At 50.0% G+C, this 14,738-nt stretch overlaps 2 protein-coding genes across 5 annotated transcripts in view; one reads left to right on the top strand and one right to left on the bottom strand.

Annotated features, from left to right (window-relative positions):
• Positions 1-14,738, top strand: part of LRRC73 (leucine rich repeat containing 73) — a 347,986-nt gene that overhangs the window by 58,556 nt on the left and 274,692 nt on the right. The gene's annotated exons all lie outside the window — the stretch shown is intronic.
• TJAP1 (tight junction associated protein 1) overlaps positions 8,078-14,738 on the bottom strand; it is a 73,916-nt gene continuing 67,255 nt past the window's right edge. For 3 of the 4 annotated variants that reach the window (XM_063444182.1, XM_063444179.1, XM_063444180.1), the window contains 4 exons: positions 13,475-13,504; positions 13,063-13,170; positions 9,595-9,678; positions 8,078-9,405 (listed from right to left, as the gene is read on the bottom strand). In XM_063444182.1, the coding sequence (XP_063300252.1) occupies positions 8,236-9,405; positions 9,595-9,678; positions 13,063-13,170; positions 13,475-13,504 (1,392 nt within the window). In that variant the 3' untranslated portion in view covers positions 8,078-8,235. The remainder of the gene's footprint in view (positions 9,406-9,594; positions 9,679-13,062; positions 13,171-13,474; positions 13,505-14,738) is intronic. The other variant, XM_063444183.1, reaches the window with a different exon arrangement.

Raw genomic sequence — 14,738 nt, 5'->3', positions numbered from 1 at the left:
GTGGAATCTCGGTAAAAATAAATTTAGTAGGCCGAGATTACCACGTGGCATGTGTACGTGCATATGCTGACGTATCGGTCGGTTGGTTGCACGTGGCAAGATACGATCAGTAGTGTACGGAGCATGTGCGAGAATACAGGATGTAGTATTCCCCTCCTCCATTGTGCTGGACAAGCCATGTGGTCAAGCAGGAAGTTAATTCTTATTTGTTTTGATTGGGTAAGAGAATGTGCGGGTGGAGCTTAATATGGGAGGAGTTATATGCCTATATAAGGAGCCTGCACTATTGTCCGGGGCTCAGAACCTGTTGTATTTTGGTGACATTAGTCCCTCTGAGTCCCGATCGGTGAACCGAATAAAGAATCTCTTCCTTCCTGAAGAAACCTGTGTCCATCTCTCTGTGCTTGGCTTCCGTCAGTTTCTCCGGTATCAATGTCACACATGTCATGTGTCCTTAAGGGGTTAAGAACCATCTGGGGACATACTGTGGAGTTACTGGGTGGACACCATTTCATGTATCAGAGGCACACGGTGAGAACAGTGGATGAAGCACATGGTGAGAACAATGGATGGCGGCCATTTTAACTCACAGACATTGTTGTGACTTTTCTACACAGTGCCATCTCGCCGGTATTTGGTACACAACGACATTGTGCAGTAGTTTTAAACTATACAACAGGGGACACATTATACAGTAATTATTTTTTTATATAATCTGTATATGTTCTGCGGAATCTGCATTAAACTGTATCTTCCAAACTACTGAATGGATCTGGGTGAATTTTAGATATGTGGTTCACCCAGATCCCCTGGTTCTGAGGATATACTTTATATGGGGTTATTGCATGTTTTGGGGTCCCTGCGATAGGTTTCATAAAACTGTTTTCTTCTGCCTGTGATAATGAGATTACCCATTGTGTTCAGTAATCCTATTACAGGCAGAGGGGAGGATTTTGTGTGGGAGTGTCTGTGTGTATTGTACAGATTGATTGGTTGTTTTGTCCCTCCCTGTGGGCGGTCCTGTATTCTCAACAACTGTAATAAAAACCAGGCTGGGAGTGCCAGCCTCAGATTCTGCTTGACCCTCAAACCGATGTGTCGTCTCGTTTTGGGGGGAATTGGATAGTATGCTGACTGCCAGGAGTGTAAGCGGATTGTATACTTTTCCTGTTCAGCTGATTCCAGAATTCGTACAATTTGCAGTTCGGGAGATTGGTACTTGCAGTAGCTGCTGGTCTATGGAAAAGGGGATTATCACCTAAACAGTTTTTATCCTCTTGTAAGTGAAACGGTCCGTTACACCTACCCCTAAAACTTAGACGCAGGTATTAGCTTTTCTAGGGACAGCAGGGTACTATAGGAAGTTTGTCCCCAATTACAGCGCCCTAGCCAAACCCCTCACTGACCTGACCCGTAAAAACCTTCCCCGCCAAGTAACCTGGATCCCGGAGTGTGAGCAGGCATTCCAACACCTGAAAAATGCACTTGTTAATGCCCCTGTCTTGGCAGCTCCCAATCCAACTAAACTTTTTCTTGTACACACAGACGCTTCTATGTTTGGATTGGGGGCAGTACTGAGCCAAGTCGGGGCCGATGGCGGAGAACATCCCGTGGCTTACATCAGTCGCAAGTTGTTACCCAGAGAAGTAAGCTACGCCGCCATCGAGAAGGAATGCCTGGCTGTGGTGTGGGCCCTAAAGAAGTTGCAGCCGTATTTATATGGACAGGCTTTTTCCCTGCTCACGGATCACAACCAGTTTGTCTGGCTGAACCGGGTGGCTGGGGACAATGCCAGGCTGCTGCACTGGAGTTTGGCGCTGCAGCCTTTTGTCTTTAACATTCAGTACCGCCCGGGTAAGCAAAATGGGAACGCTGACGGGTTGTCATGACAAACTGATCTGGAGAAATGATCCGTGAGCACCCTGGACATCCCCAAGCCGATCCGTGTGGGATCAGACTGTGTATGCCGGCTTGTGGGCAAGGGGGAGCAGTGTAGCGGAATGTATTAAGCCTGTCCTGTAACATTCCTATGTGACTGTATTCGTTATTGTATTCGTGTGGTCTTTTCCCCATTGCTATGGTATTTATATGTATTAATCGTATGTTATTCGGTAGTTTCCATCCGTACTCTATACAAATGGAAAATACCAAACTAATGGACCACCCCAGAGAGAAGTGTGTCGGCTATTAAGTGCGCATACTTCTCTGACCGCAAGTTAATAGGCACTTTGTGGATGTATCTGGGTGGCCGCCATTCGGTATATGAACACGTGGCGGCGGCCATCTTACGCATGAAAATCTCAGCGGTGTTTGATCGTCGAGTGTCTGGAACTCAAATCGGACACTCGATTACCCGAACACCGCTGAGACCTCCAGAGCTCCATAACTCCCGAACGGGAAGGTTAATCAAAACCCCGTGCGGTAGTTTTAAGGTACCGAACGAGGGGATTCGTATGAAGGGAAAGTTAATCGTGGATGGCAGTATTTTCTATGTATTTTATCTACCGAACGAAGACCGACCGCAGGGCCAAAATGCATGGAACCCTTTCCGGATACCACCTCGTGTGCGGTCGGTCAAATACACCCTCCACCTAACTCCCGAACCCCTGGTCCGATCTGGGTGAATTTTGGATATGTTAGTCACCCAGATCAGGGCTACCAGGGGGTAGCATTTAAATAACTGTACCAGGCTGTTTTGGGGTACATCCAGAATAGGGGTAAACATTTATAAGTTATAAGTGGATTATGTGTCACACTGAGGGGAGGAGAGGTATGGGAGGTAACTACTGTACTATTGGCTAATGTACTAATTACTGTAAACCCCTCCCTTGCAAGAGAGAACCTTTTATATGAAAGTTGTGTGATTAAATATTTCTGTTCTGCTCCTGATGCTGTGTGTCATCCAGTTATTGGGAGCACTGAATTACTATTCTTTGGATCTATAATACTTGTTCCTGAGCCTCACTGGGATCTTAAGTGGAGAATAGCTGTGTAATATCAGCTCTCCGCTACACTCGCCTCATGTCATTAATAAAATTAAGATTATAGGTACACTAAAGCTAGCATAATCTACAATTGTTTAATTACTATATGCTCTTTATATTTGTATTTTATTATAGTTATCACAGCAATCTTAATGTTATGTGCATATGGACTAGTCACGACTAAAAATAAAGAATGCTATGTTAGTTCCGTTTGGAATTGGGTGTCCTGTGTGGATTTTTACGAATCCTAGTAACAGAGTCTTTGGATCTTTAGGCTGGCTGCACAGTTCTTCTAGACCTGTAATAAATCAAGAGAGCTAGGCCTGAGAGCCGCAAGTGCCTTTGTAAAGGCAATAGCAATCAATGTAAGCATAGCTGCAGAGGGGACGATACCTGCCTGGAAGGAGAGCTGCAGCGGCATAGTTAGAGGGAATGATACCTGCCTGGAAGGAGAGCTGCAGCGGCATAGTTAGAGGGAATGATACCTGCCTAGAAGGAGAGCTGCAGCGGCATAGTTAGAGGGGACGATACCTGCCTAGAAGGAGAGCTGCAGCGGCATAGTTAGAGGGAATGATACCTGCCTGGAAGGAGAGCTGCAGCGGCATAGTTAGAGGGGACGATACCTGCCTGGAAGGAGAGCGGCAGCGGCATAGTTAGAGGGAATGATACCTGCCTGGAAGGAGAGCTGCAGCAGCATAGTTAGAGGGAATGATACCTGCCTGGAAGGAGAGCTGCAGCGGCATAGTTAGAGGGAATGATACCTGCCTGGAAGGAGAGCTGCAGCGGCATTGTTAGAGGGGACGATACCTGCCTGGAAGGAGAGCTGCAGCGGCATAGTTAGAGGGGACGATACCTGCCTGGAAGGAGAGCTGCAGCGGCATAGTTAGAGGGAATGATACCTGCCTGGAAGGAGAGCTGCAGCGGCATAGTTAGAGGGGATGATACCTGTCTGGAAGGAGAGCTGCAGCGGCATAGTTAAAGGGGATGATACCTGCCTGGAAGGAGAGCTGCAGCGGCAGAGTTAGAGGGGATGATACCTGCCTGGAAGGAGAGCTGCAGCGGCATAGTTAGAGGGAATGATACCTGCCTGGAAGGAGAGCTGCAGCAGCATAGTTAGAGGGAATGATACCTGCCTGGAAGGAGAGCTGCAGCGGCATAGTTAGAGGGGACCATACCTGCCTGGAAGGAGAGCTGCAGCGGCATAGTTAGAGGGGACGATACCTGCCTGGAAGGAGAGCTGCAGCGGCATAGTTGGAGGGAATGATACCTGCCTGGAAGGAGAGCTGCAGCGGCATAGTTAGAGGGGATGATACCTGCCTGGAAGGAGAGCTGCAGCGGCATAGTTAGAGGGAATGATACCTGCCTGGAAGGAGAGCTGCAGCAGCATAGTTAGAGGGAATGATACCTGCCTGGAAGGAGAGCTGCAGCGGCATAGTTAGAGGGGACAATACCTGCCTGGAAGGAGAGCTGCAGCGGCATAGTTAGAGGGGATGATACCTGCCTGGAAGGAGAGCTGCAGCAGCATAGTTAGAGGGAATGATACCTGCCTGGAAGGAGAGCTGCAGCGGCATAGTTAGAGGGGACGATACCTGCCTGGAAGGAGAGCGGCAGCGGCATAGTTAGAGGGAATGATACCTGCCTGGAAGGAGAGCTGCAGCAGCATAGTTAGAGGGAATGATACCTGCCTGGAAGGAGAGCTGCAGCGGCATAGTTAGAGGGAATGATACCTGCCTGGAAGGAGAGCTGCAGCGGCATTGTTAGAGGGGACGATACCTGCCTGGAAGGAGAGCTGCAGCGGCATAGTTAGAGGGAATGATACCTGCCTGGAAGGAGAGCTGCAGCGGCATAGTTAGAGGGGATGATACCTGTCTGGAAGGAGAGCTGCAGCGGCATAGTTAAAGGGGATGATACCTGCCTGGAAGGAGAGCTGCAGCGGCAGAGTTAGAGGGGATGATACCTGCCTGGAAGGAGAGCTGCAGCGGCATAGTTAGAGGGAATGATACCTGCCTGGAAGGAGAGCTGCAGCAGCATAGTTAGAGGGAATGATACCTGCCTGGAAGGAGAGCTGCAGCGGCATAGTTAGAGGGGACCATACCTGCCTGGAAGGAGAGCTGCAGCGGCATAGTTAGAGGGGACGATACCTGCCTGGAAGGAGAGCTGCAGCGGCATAGTTGGAGGGAATGATACCTGCCTGGAAGGAGAGCTGCAGCGGCATAGTTAGAGGGGATGATACCTGCCTGGAAGGAGAGCTGCAGCGGCATAGTTAGAGGGAATGATACCTGCCTGGAAGGAGAGCTGCAGCAGCATAGTTAGAGGGAATGATACCTGCCTGGAAGGAGAGCTGCAGCGGCATAGTTAGAGGGGACAATACCTGCCTGGAAGGAGAGCTGCAGCGGCATAGTTAGAGGGGACAATACCTGCCTGGAAGGAGAGCTGCAGCCAGGTGGAAGAGATCCGGAGAGACCCCAGTCAAGCTTCGGCAACTGGGGCTGAAGCGTTCCAGGGTCCCTGCAAACGGCTAGGAAGCGGACTGGGCGGAGGTTCTCGGTCGGAGTACAGGAGCGCTGCCACTATTAATCTACTTTTGTCCTTTACTTCGTGAAACAGAAGCGATTCCTGTTTTATGTTAACAGTTGAGACCCTGTGATAATGCCTTATTTTTTTTAAACAATAAGTATTTTACCATCCGGTGGAAGATTTGCATTGTTTCTATTGGTTTTGTTTACTGAAAAACAACATTATTTTTTACAGTTTGATCAGAAAAACAGATTACTTTTAAAATAGTATATTTATTTCGGAAAATAGACATCAGTTTTGAAAAATGTCAGAAAATAAATCTAAGATTAACAGTCTGAGATCAGAAGGTGGAGAGGCCAGACACATTGTAACATAATACTGTGCAGGATACAAAAATATATATTTATATAATTAGATGGACAAACAGAATAATCTGGGAGTGAGTGACATGGAAAGGAAGATACTCAGTATGACAGACTAGTAAATAAAGGTCAAGAAGAGAAATCAGCTGTAATGTGTGGGGGAACCTAGAGCGCTGTGATTATGGGGGTGAAGCTGTAATGTGTGGGGGAACCTAGAGCGCTGTGATTATGGGGGGTGAAGCTGTAATGTGTGGGGGAACCTAGAGCGCTGTGATTATGGGGGGTGAAGCTGTAATGTGTGGGGGAACCTAGAGCGCTGTGATTATGGGGGGTGAAGCTGTAATGTGTGGGGGAACCTAGAGCGCTGTGATTATGGTGGTGATGCTGTAATGTGTGGGGGAACCTAGAGCGCTGTGATTATGGGGGTGAAGCTGTAATGTGTGGGGGAACCTAGAGCGCTGTGATTATGGGGGGTGAAGCTGTAATGTGTGGGGGAACCTAGAGCGCTGTGATTATGGGGGGTGAAGCTGTAATGTGTGGGGGAACCTAGAGCGCTGTGATTATGGGGGGTGAAGCTGTAATGTGTGGGGGAACCTAGAGCGCTGTGATTATGGGGGGTGAAGCTGTAATGTGTGGGGGAACCTAGAGCGCTGTGATTATGGGGGTGATGCTGTAATGTGTGGGGGAACCTAGAGCGCTGTGATTATGGGGGGTGAAGCTGTAATGTGTGGGGGAACCTAGAGCGCTGTGATTATGGGGGTGAAGCTGTAATGTGTGGGGGAACCTAGAGCGCTGTGATTATGGGGGTGAAGCTGTAATGTGTGGGGGAACCTAGAGCGCTGTGATTATGGGGGTGAAGCTGTAATGTGTGGGGGAACCTAGAGCGCTGTGATTATGGGGGGTGAAGCTGTAATGTGTGGGGGAACCTAGAGCGCTGTGATTATGGGGGGTGAAGCTGTAATGTGTGGGGGAACCTAGAGCGCTGTGATTATGGGGGGTGAAGCTGTAATGTGTGGGGGAACCTAGAGCGCTGTGATTATGGTGGTGATGCTGTAATGTGTGGGGGAACCTAGAGCGCTGTGATTATGGGGGTGAAGCTGTAATGTGTGGGGGAACCTAGAGCGCTGTGATTATGGGGGGTGAAGCTGTAATGTGTGGGGGAACCTAGAGCGCTGTGATTATGGGGGGTGAAGCTGTAAGATATAGGGGACCCTAGAAGCTCTGTGATAATGGGGATAAGGGAGTAAGCAGCTAAGTATGGAGTGCTGAAATGGCAAAGGGAGGAGCTGTAATATATGGAAGTAATATGGTTTCCTGTCATAAACGCAGAAAAGCTGGTGGGAAAGCAAGGTGAGAGAATGGTGCCGAGAAGCAAGTTACAGAAAAGACAGGAGGAGCAGATGCAAGGGTTCGAAAAGTGAAAATACATGTGATGAGACAGATATGATGGGATTAAAAGCCCTCTGTTTGGGACAACAAATATCTCTGAACACATTTTAAAACACACAACAAACCAAAACAGAGAAAAACACAAAATGAGATGCCCTGCGTGTGCCACCATCACAGAGAAACAAAATACAAATTAGAACAAAACACTCAGAGAGGAGACATTACTGTCTGAGAACGGCTCCATTACACGGGGGAGACGCACGGGGACCTTAAGGATGGTTGCCGTTTACATGATCTCCTAGCAAGAGCAGAGGACATTCTTCAAACAGTCAGAGACCGCCCTGATCAGTCTGAGCGCGAGGTAGGGGATGCCGACAGTTGAGGGAGGAAACGATGAAGGACCAACTCTCGGAATCCTACAGATCAGAAGACATTTATTCCTATCACTTCCACCAGGACTGGAAGAGAAGGCGTTCATTGGGTCCTTGTAAACGTCACAAACTTTGGAACAAGGCAGATTTCATGTTTATATAGTGGTATATCGCTGGCCACTGGCTATAATTATGGCAACCTCAGACAGATGTGGAGGGAGGCTAAGGTGGAAACATCTGCTAAGAAGAACAGATTGAGGTTTTAAGGCTTGCTGAGAACAGCAGGAGTGCCAAATAAAGACTATTCCTTATGGGCTACAAACAAACTAGAACATATTTTGCTTCCCACACAAAGAGCTGATCAAACAAACCCAAATAAAAACAAACTACACAATACAGATTTACTTTGTTTCATGGAAACCAGCCTGTTTTCATACGTTTTTCTGAAGGTTGCAGTTAAGGCAGTGATGCACTGCCTGGGCACTCTGGTTACCCATCTTCTGTAGTGCATATCTGAGAGCTTGAGACAGTGGTGGAAATTGAGTTTTGCATATACTGACTGGAGAGTCGGGAAGGGGTACCAGCCCTGTGTATGCCCAGCCCTCCCCATCACTAGTTCAGTAGGTTTCCCTGTTCCTGCGCCCGGGTCAGACTGTCCTTCCTGTGGAGGTGATGCACACCCATTCTTTTTGGACTCCGATGTGGGCGTCCAGAAGGGGGTTTTTCTACACACAACCCATCCTCCGGTGGTATGCATGTCTCCCCAATGTCGTCCTCTATCACGGTCTCCTGATCTGCCTCCTCCGAGAGGACCTGCTGCTCAGCGGCTTCTTCCTCTTCCTCCACTGCTCCAGACAGAAGGTCCTGTGCTTCCTCTTGGGAGAATTCCTTCCCATACTCATTTGGTAGGGGCCCTCTCCGGGCCCCAACAACCTCAGCATCTCGGCTGCTGCTCCATCCAAGCCCTGAGCTTTCCTTGTCTGAGTAAGCTTGAGCGGCCCGGCTGAGTTCCTGCATAGATTGGCTGAATCTTTGTTGCAGTTCCAGAGCTGTGTCCCTGCTGAAGGAAGTGCGATGTGCCAGGGACCTCTCCGTGTTGGGTGCCGCCTTTTCCACAAACATTTTTTGCCAGTTTGCCAACATGTCCTCTTCAGAGCTCGCAGAGCTGGCAACTGCACTACTAAGAGGAGATCGGGCAGGGTTATCTGCACTCCGTGCCCGCTGTGGGTAGTTTGCTGCAGACGCTGGGCTATTGGGTACTGTGCGATGCCTGTCTGGACTGCCCTCCTCACCCTGCACAAGGCTAAGGGAGATTGCTTGCCGGGTGGCATAGGTACAGTTGGGTAATGGGCTATTTTTGGGGATTCGCACCTTTTCATCTGAGAACTCTATCACCTTGCGGCCGGGGTACATAGGATGTGGTGGGGGAGGTGTGGGGTACGGGCTCAGTTTCTCAAAAGTGGGAGGGTCCTCAGAAGTGCTATCTACACTACTCTGCTGTTGGAGCCCCCCATTTTGCTGCCTGCTCTCCTCCACTCTCTCACCTGGACCACTCATGTCCACATGCACAAAGACATCCTCTGCAGTGGGGCCGCTGCCACTGCTAGATGTGGCAGAGTTTAGGATGAGCGACTCTGGCTTTTCTAGTACACGGGCAATGATAGAAGTGGGCACCACATCAGAGTGTGAAAGACCAGGTGGAGGGGTCTCCTGTCCAGATCGTGGAGATGATGCTGTGCTTTCAAAGTGTTTGCTCACCATGTCCTGTAGTTTGTACGGCAACTGTATAGGAAAGAACCAACAGATCAACGCGAGGGAGTGGAAGCACTCACACACTAACATATGGGAGAAGCAAGCACATCAACGATGTGGGGAAGCAGACACAAGCACATAAAGTGCTTTAAGGGTTTGGAGTATTCCCTTACACAAATACAGCATGATCGGAGACATTTATGAACTATTAATACTCACATCTGCAAACTTGTGGTTTCGGAAATGGGACTTGTTGCATTTAAGTAGCTGAACAGCAAGGTTACAGTCCTGCCGATAGCGTTCCTGTAATGAGAGTGACCATTTATGGAATAAAAAGTAAATAAGAAAAGGCTCCTTGTTGCATTCATCCACAAGAGCACCGGGCTGCTCACCACATTGTCCTCCCGACCATCGTGCCACTCACCATATTCTATCCCATTAACATCGGCAAGCTCGCCACATTCTATTCCATTAACACAGAGCTGCTCACCACATTCTATTCCACGAGCAACAAGCTGCTCACCACATTCGATCCCATGAATACCGGGCCGCTCGCCACATTCGATCCCATGAATACCAGGCCGCTCGACACATTCTATCCCATTAACACCGGCCAGCTCGCCACATTTATCCCATTAACACCGGCCAGCTCGCCACATTTTATCCCATTAACACCGGCCAGCTCGCCACATTCTATCCCATTAACACCGGCCAGCTCGCCACATTCTATCCCATTAACACCGGCCAGCTCGCCACATTCTATTCCATGAGCAAAAAGCTGCTCACCACATTCTAGCCCATGAATACCGGACCGCTCGCCACATTCTATCCCATGAATATTGGCCTGCTCGCAACATTCTATCCCATTAACATGGGGTCGCTCACCACATTCTTTCCCATTAACACTGGGTCGCTCACCACATTCTATCCCATTAACACCAGGTCGCTCGTCACGTTCTATCCCATTAACACCGGGCCGCTCGCCACATTCTATCCCATTAACACCGGACCGCTCGCACATTCTATCCCATGAATATTGGCCTGCTCGCAACATTCTATCCCATTAACATGGGGTCGCTCACCACATTCTATCCCATTAACACCGGGCCATTCTATCCCATTAACACCAGGTCGCTCGTCACGTTCTATCCCATTAACACCGGGCCGCTCGCCACATTCTATCCCATTAACACCGGGCCGCTCGCCACATTCTATCCCATTACCACCGGGCCGCTCGCCACATCCTATCCCATTACCACCGGGCCGCTCGCCACATCCTATCCCATTACCACCGGGCCATTCACCAGATTCTATCCCATTAACACCTGCCAGCTCACCACATTCTATCCAATGAGTACCGGGCCGCTCGCCACATTCTATCCCCTTAACACTGTGCCGCTCGCCACATTCTATCCCATTAACACCGGGCCGCATGCCACATTCTAGCCCATTAACACCGTGCCGCTCGCCACATTCTATCCCATTAACACCGGGCCGCGCGCCACATTCTAGCCCATTAACACCGGGCCGCGCGCCACATTCTATCCCATTAACACCGGGCGCTCATCACATTCTATCCCATTAACACCGGGCCGCTCATCACATTCTATCATATTAACACCATGCTGCTCGCCACATTCTATCCCATTAACACCGTGCCGCTCGCCACATTCTAGCCCATTAACACCGGGCCGCGCGCCACATTCTAGCCCATTAACACCGGGCCGCATGCCACATTCTAGCCCATTAACACCGGGCCGCGCGCCACATTCTAGCCCATTAACACCGGGCCGCGCGCCACATTCTATCCCATTAACACCGGGCCGCTCATCACATTCTATCCCATTAACACCGGGCGCTCATCACATTCTATCCCATTAACACCGGGCCGCTCATCACATTCTATCCCATTAACACCATGCTGCTCGCCACATTCTATCCCATTAACACCGGGCGCTCATCACATTCTATCCCATTAACACCGGGCCGCTCATCACATTCTATCCCATTAACACCATGCTGCTCGCCACATTCTATCCCATTAACACCCGCCAGCTCATCACATTCTATCCCATTAACACCCGCCAGCTTGTCACGTTCTATCCCCATTAACACCGGGCCACTCGCCACATTCCATCCCATTATCAGGCCACTCATCACATTTTATCCCATTCACACCGGCCGCGCGCCACATTCTATCCCATTAACACCGGCTGCTCACCACATTCTCCTGCTGACCTCTGTGCCACTCACCATATTCTATCCCATGAATACCGGGCCACTAACCACATTCTATCCCATTAACACCAGGCCACTAACCACATTCTATCCCATTAACACCAGGCCGCTCGCCACATTCTATCCCATTACCACCGGGCCGCTCGCCACATCCTATCCCATTACCACCGGGCCGCTCGCCACATCCTATCCCATTACCACCGGGCCATTCGCCAGCATCTATCCCATTAACACCTGCCAGCTCACCACATTCTATCCAATGAGTACCGGGCCGCTCGCCACATTCTATCCCCTTAACACTGTGCCGCTCGCCAAATTCTATCCCATTAACACCGTGCCGCTCGCCACATTCTATCCCATTAACACCGGGCCGCATGCCACATTCTAGCCCATTAACACCGGGCCGCGCGCCACATTCTAGCCCATTAACACCGTGCCGCGCGCCACATTCTATCCCATTAACACCGGGCGCTCATCACATTCTATCCCATTAACACCGGGCCGCTCATCACATTCTATCCCATTAACACCATGCTGCTCGCCACATTCTATCCCATTAACACCGTGCCGCTCGCCACATTCTAGCCCATTAACACCGGGCCGCGCGCCACATTCTATCCCATTAACACCGGGCCGCATGCCACATTCTAGCCCATTAACACCGGGCCGCGCGCCACATTCTAGCCCATTAACACCGGGCCGCGCGCCACATTCTATCCCATTAACACTGGGCGCTCATCACATTCTATCCCGTTAACACCGGGCCGCTCATCACATTCTATCCCATTAACACCGGGCGCTCATCACATTCTATCCCATTAACACCGGGCCGCTCATCACATTCTATCCCATTAACACCATGCTGCTCGCCACATTCTATCCCATTAACACCGGGCGCTCATCACATTCTATCCCATTAACACCGGGCCGCTCATCACATTCTATCCCATTAACACCATGCTGCTCGCCACATTCTATCCCATTAACACCCGCCAGCTCATCACATTCTATCCCATTAACACCCGCCAGCTTGTCACGTTCTATCCCATTAACACCGGGCCACTCGCCACATTCCATCCCATTATCAGGCCACTCATCACATTTTATCCCATTCACACCGGCCGCGCGCCACATTCTATCCCATTAACACCGGCTGCTCACCACATTCTCCTGCTGACCTCTGTGCCACTCACCATATTCTATCCCATGAATACCGGGCCACTAACCACATTCTATCCCATTAACACCAGGCCACTAACCACATTCTATCCCATTAACACTTGGCCGGTCATCACATTCTATCCCATTAACACTTGGCCGGTCGCCACATTGTATACAATGATATTATCACCTCCTAGTTTATATCTAACGTGCAGAGAACACACAATGTCAGTTTACCGCTATCACCCTAAAATACCCCAATGTAAAGACATATGAAGACCATTTTACATTTAATTCTTCCAGCTTGTTGATTGTGGTCTTTGCATCCAGTAATTTGTTGGTTAGTTCCACAATCTCCCAATCCAGAGTCTTCCGATCTATTTCAGCTTTTTTAATCTGCAAGAAGTTTTATATTTTTAGTACGAGACAAAACAAAGGTTGCCCCCATAGAGACTGTAGACAGAGGATAAAACAGTGCAATAAATAAAATTGAAAAATATTCAAAAAAAAAGGATTAGAGACCAGGAGAGTGGAAGGTGCAGAGTGTGGGTGCTAACCTGCCCACCAGGGAGAGCATGTATTGGGACATGGGAGACAGAAGGCTAAGATAAGGTAAGGTTTGATAAATCCAGACAGGACAGGGACCCCAAACATGAGATCCCAAACAACCAATTGTTCCCCCTTATCTACCAAACGCAACTGAATAGATCCAGCTTTGACTGAGCGATGCCTGGATGGAAAAGCAACAGCATGAATCCGGGAGAAGAGAGAGAAAAAAGAAATAAATTGGAAGAATTCAGAAAGGAGTGAATAACATGGGAGATTATCCAACAACTGTCAGCACAAATCAACTTCCCGCGTACACGCCTCCCCGACCAAACACCCAGCGCACACGCTCCCCCTGCGCAAACACCCAGCGCACATGCTCCCCCTGCGCAAACACCCAGCGCACACGCTCACCCTAGGCAAACAACCCGCATACACGCTCCCCCTGCGCAAACACCCAGCGTACACGCTCTCCCTGCGCAAACACCCCGCGTACACGCTCCCCCTGCGCAAACACCCAGCGTACACGCTCCCCCTGCGCAAACACCCCGCGTACACGCTCCCCCTGCGCAAACACCCCGCGTACACGCTCCCCCTGCGCAAACACCCCGCGTACACGCTCCCCCTGCGCAAACACCCCGCGCACACGCTCCCCCTGCGCAAACACCCCGCGCACACGCTCCCCCTGCGCAAACACCCCGCGTACACGCTCCCCCTGCGCAAACACCCCGCGTACACGCTCCCCCTGCGCAAACACCCCGCGTACATGCCCCCCTGCGCAAACACCCTGCGTACACGCTCCCCCTGCGCAAACACCCCGCGTACACGCTCCCCCTGCACAAACACCCCGCGTACACGCTCCCCCTGCGCAAACACCCCGCGTACACGCCCCCCCTGAACAAACACCCCGCGTACACGCTCCCCCTGCGCAAACACCCCGCGTACACGCTCCCCCTGCACAAACACCCCGCGTACACGCTCCCCCTGCACAAACACCCCGCGTATACGCTCCCCCGAGCAAACACTCCCCTTACGAAAACACTCGCTTAACCCCTTCACTACCAAGAACTTTTTGAATGAATATAAATATTAGCATACCATGTATTCGAAGCAAGGGATGCATAGCTAGCATATAAAGATATAACACATTTCACATATAGATTGTATTGCATTGAACTTAATGCCCACATACAGTAAATACGGTTAAATCTAAAATAAAGGTATTTAAAACTGCTCTAGGAATCATTATCAATCTCTGGAAGGCACTAATATAAGGCGGATAGTGAAATTGTAGAGATACTTCACTCCTTCCCTCCCTGACTGTAGGAATGGTATGACCCACTGAAACTTCCTTTAATGTTTGAAAGCAGGGGGTGAGCATTCAATCAGTGACTTCTAGAAGATAAATGTGTTGCTCT

This window comes from Pelobates fuscus, chromosome 2, assembly GCF_036172605.1.
Source record: "Pelobates fuscus isolate aPelFus1 chromosome 2, aPelFus1.pri, whole genome shotgun sequence".
NCBI classification, from domain to species: Eukaryota; Metazoa; Chordata; class Amphibia; order Anura; family Pelobatidae; genus Pelobates; species Pelobates fuscus.
Note: the sequence above shows the minus strand (reverse complement) of the source record. Positions and strands in the feature narration are given on the sequence as shown.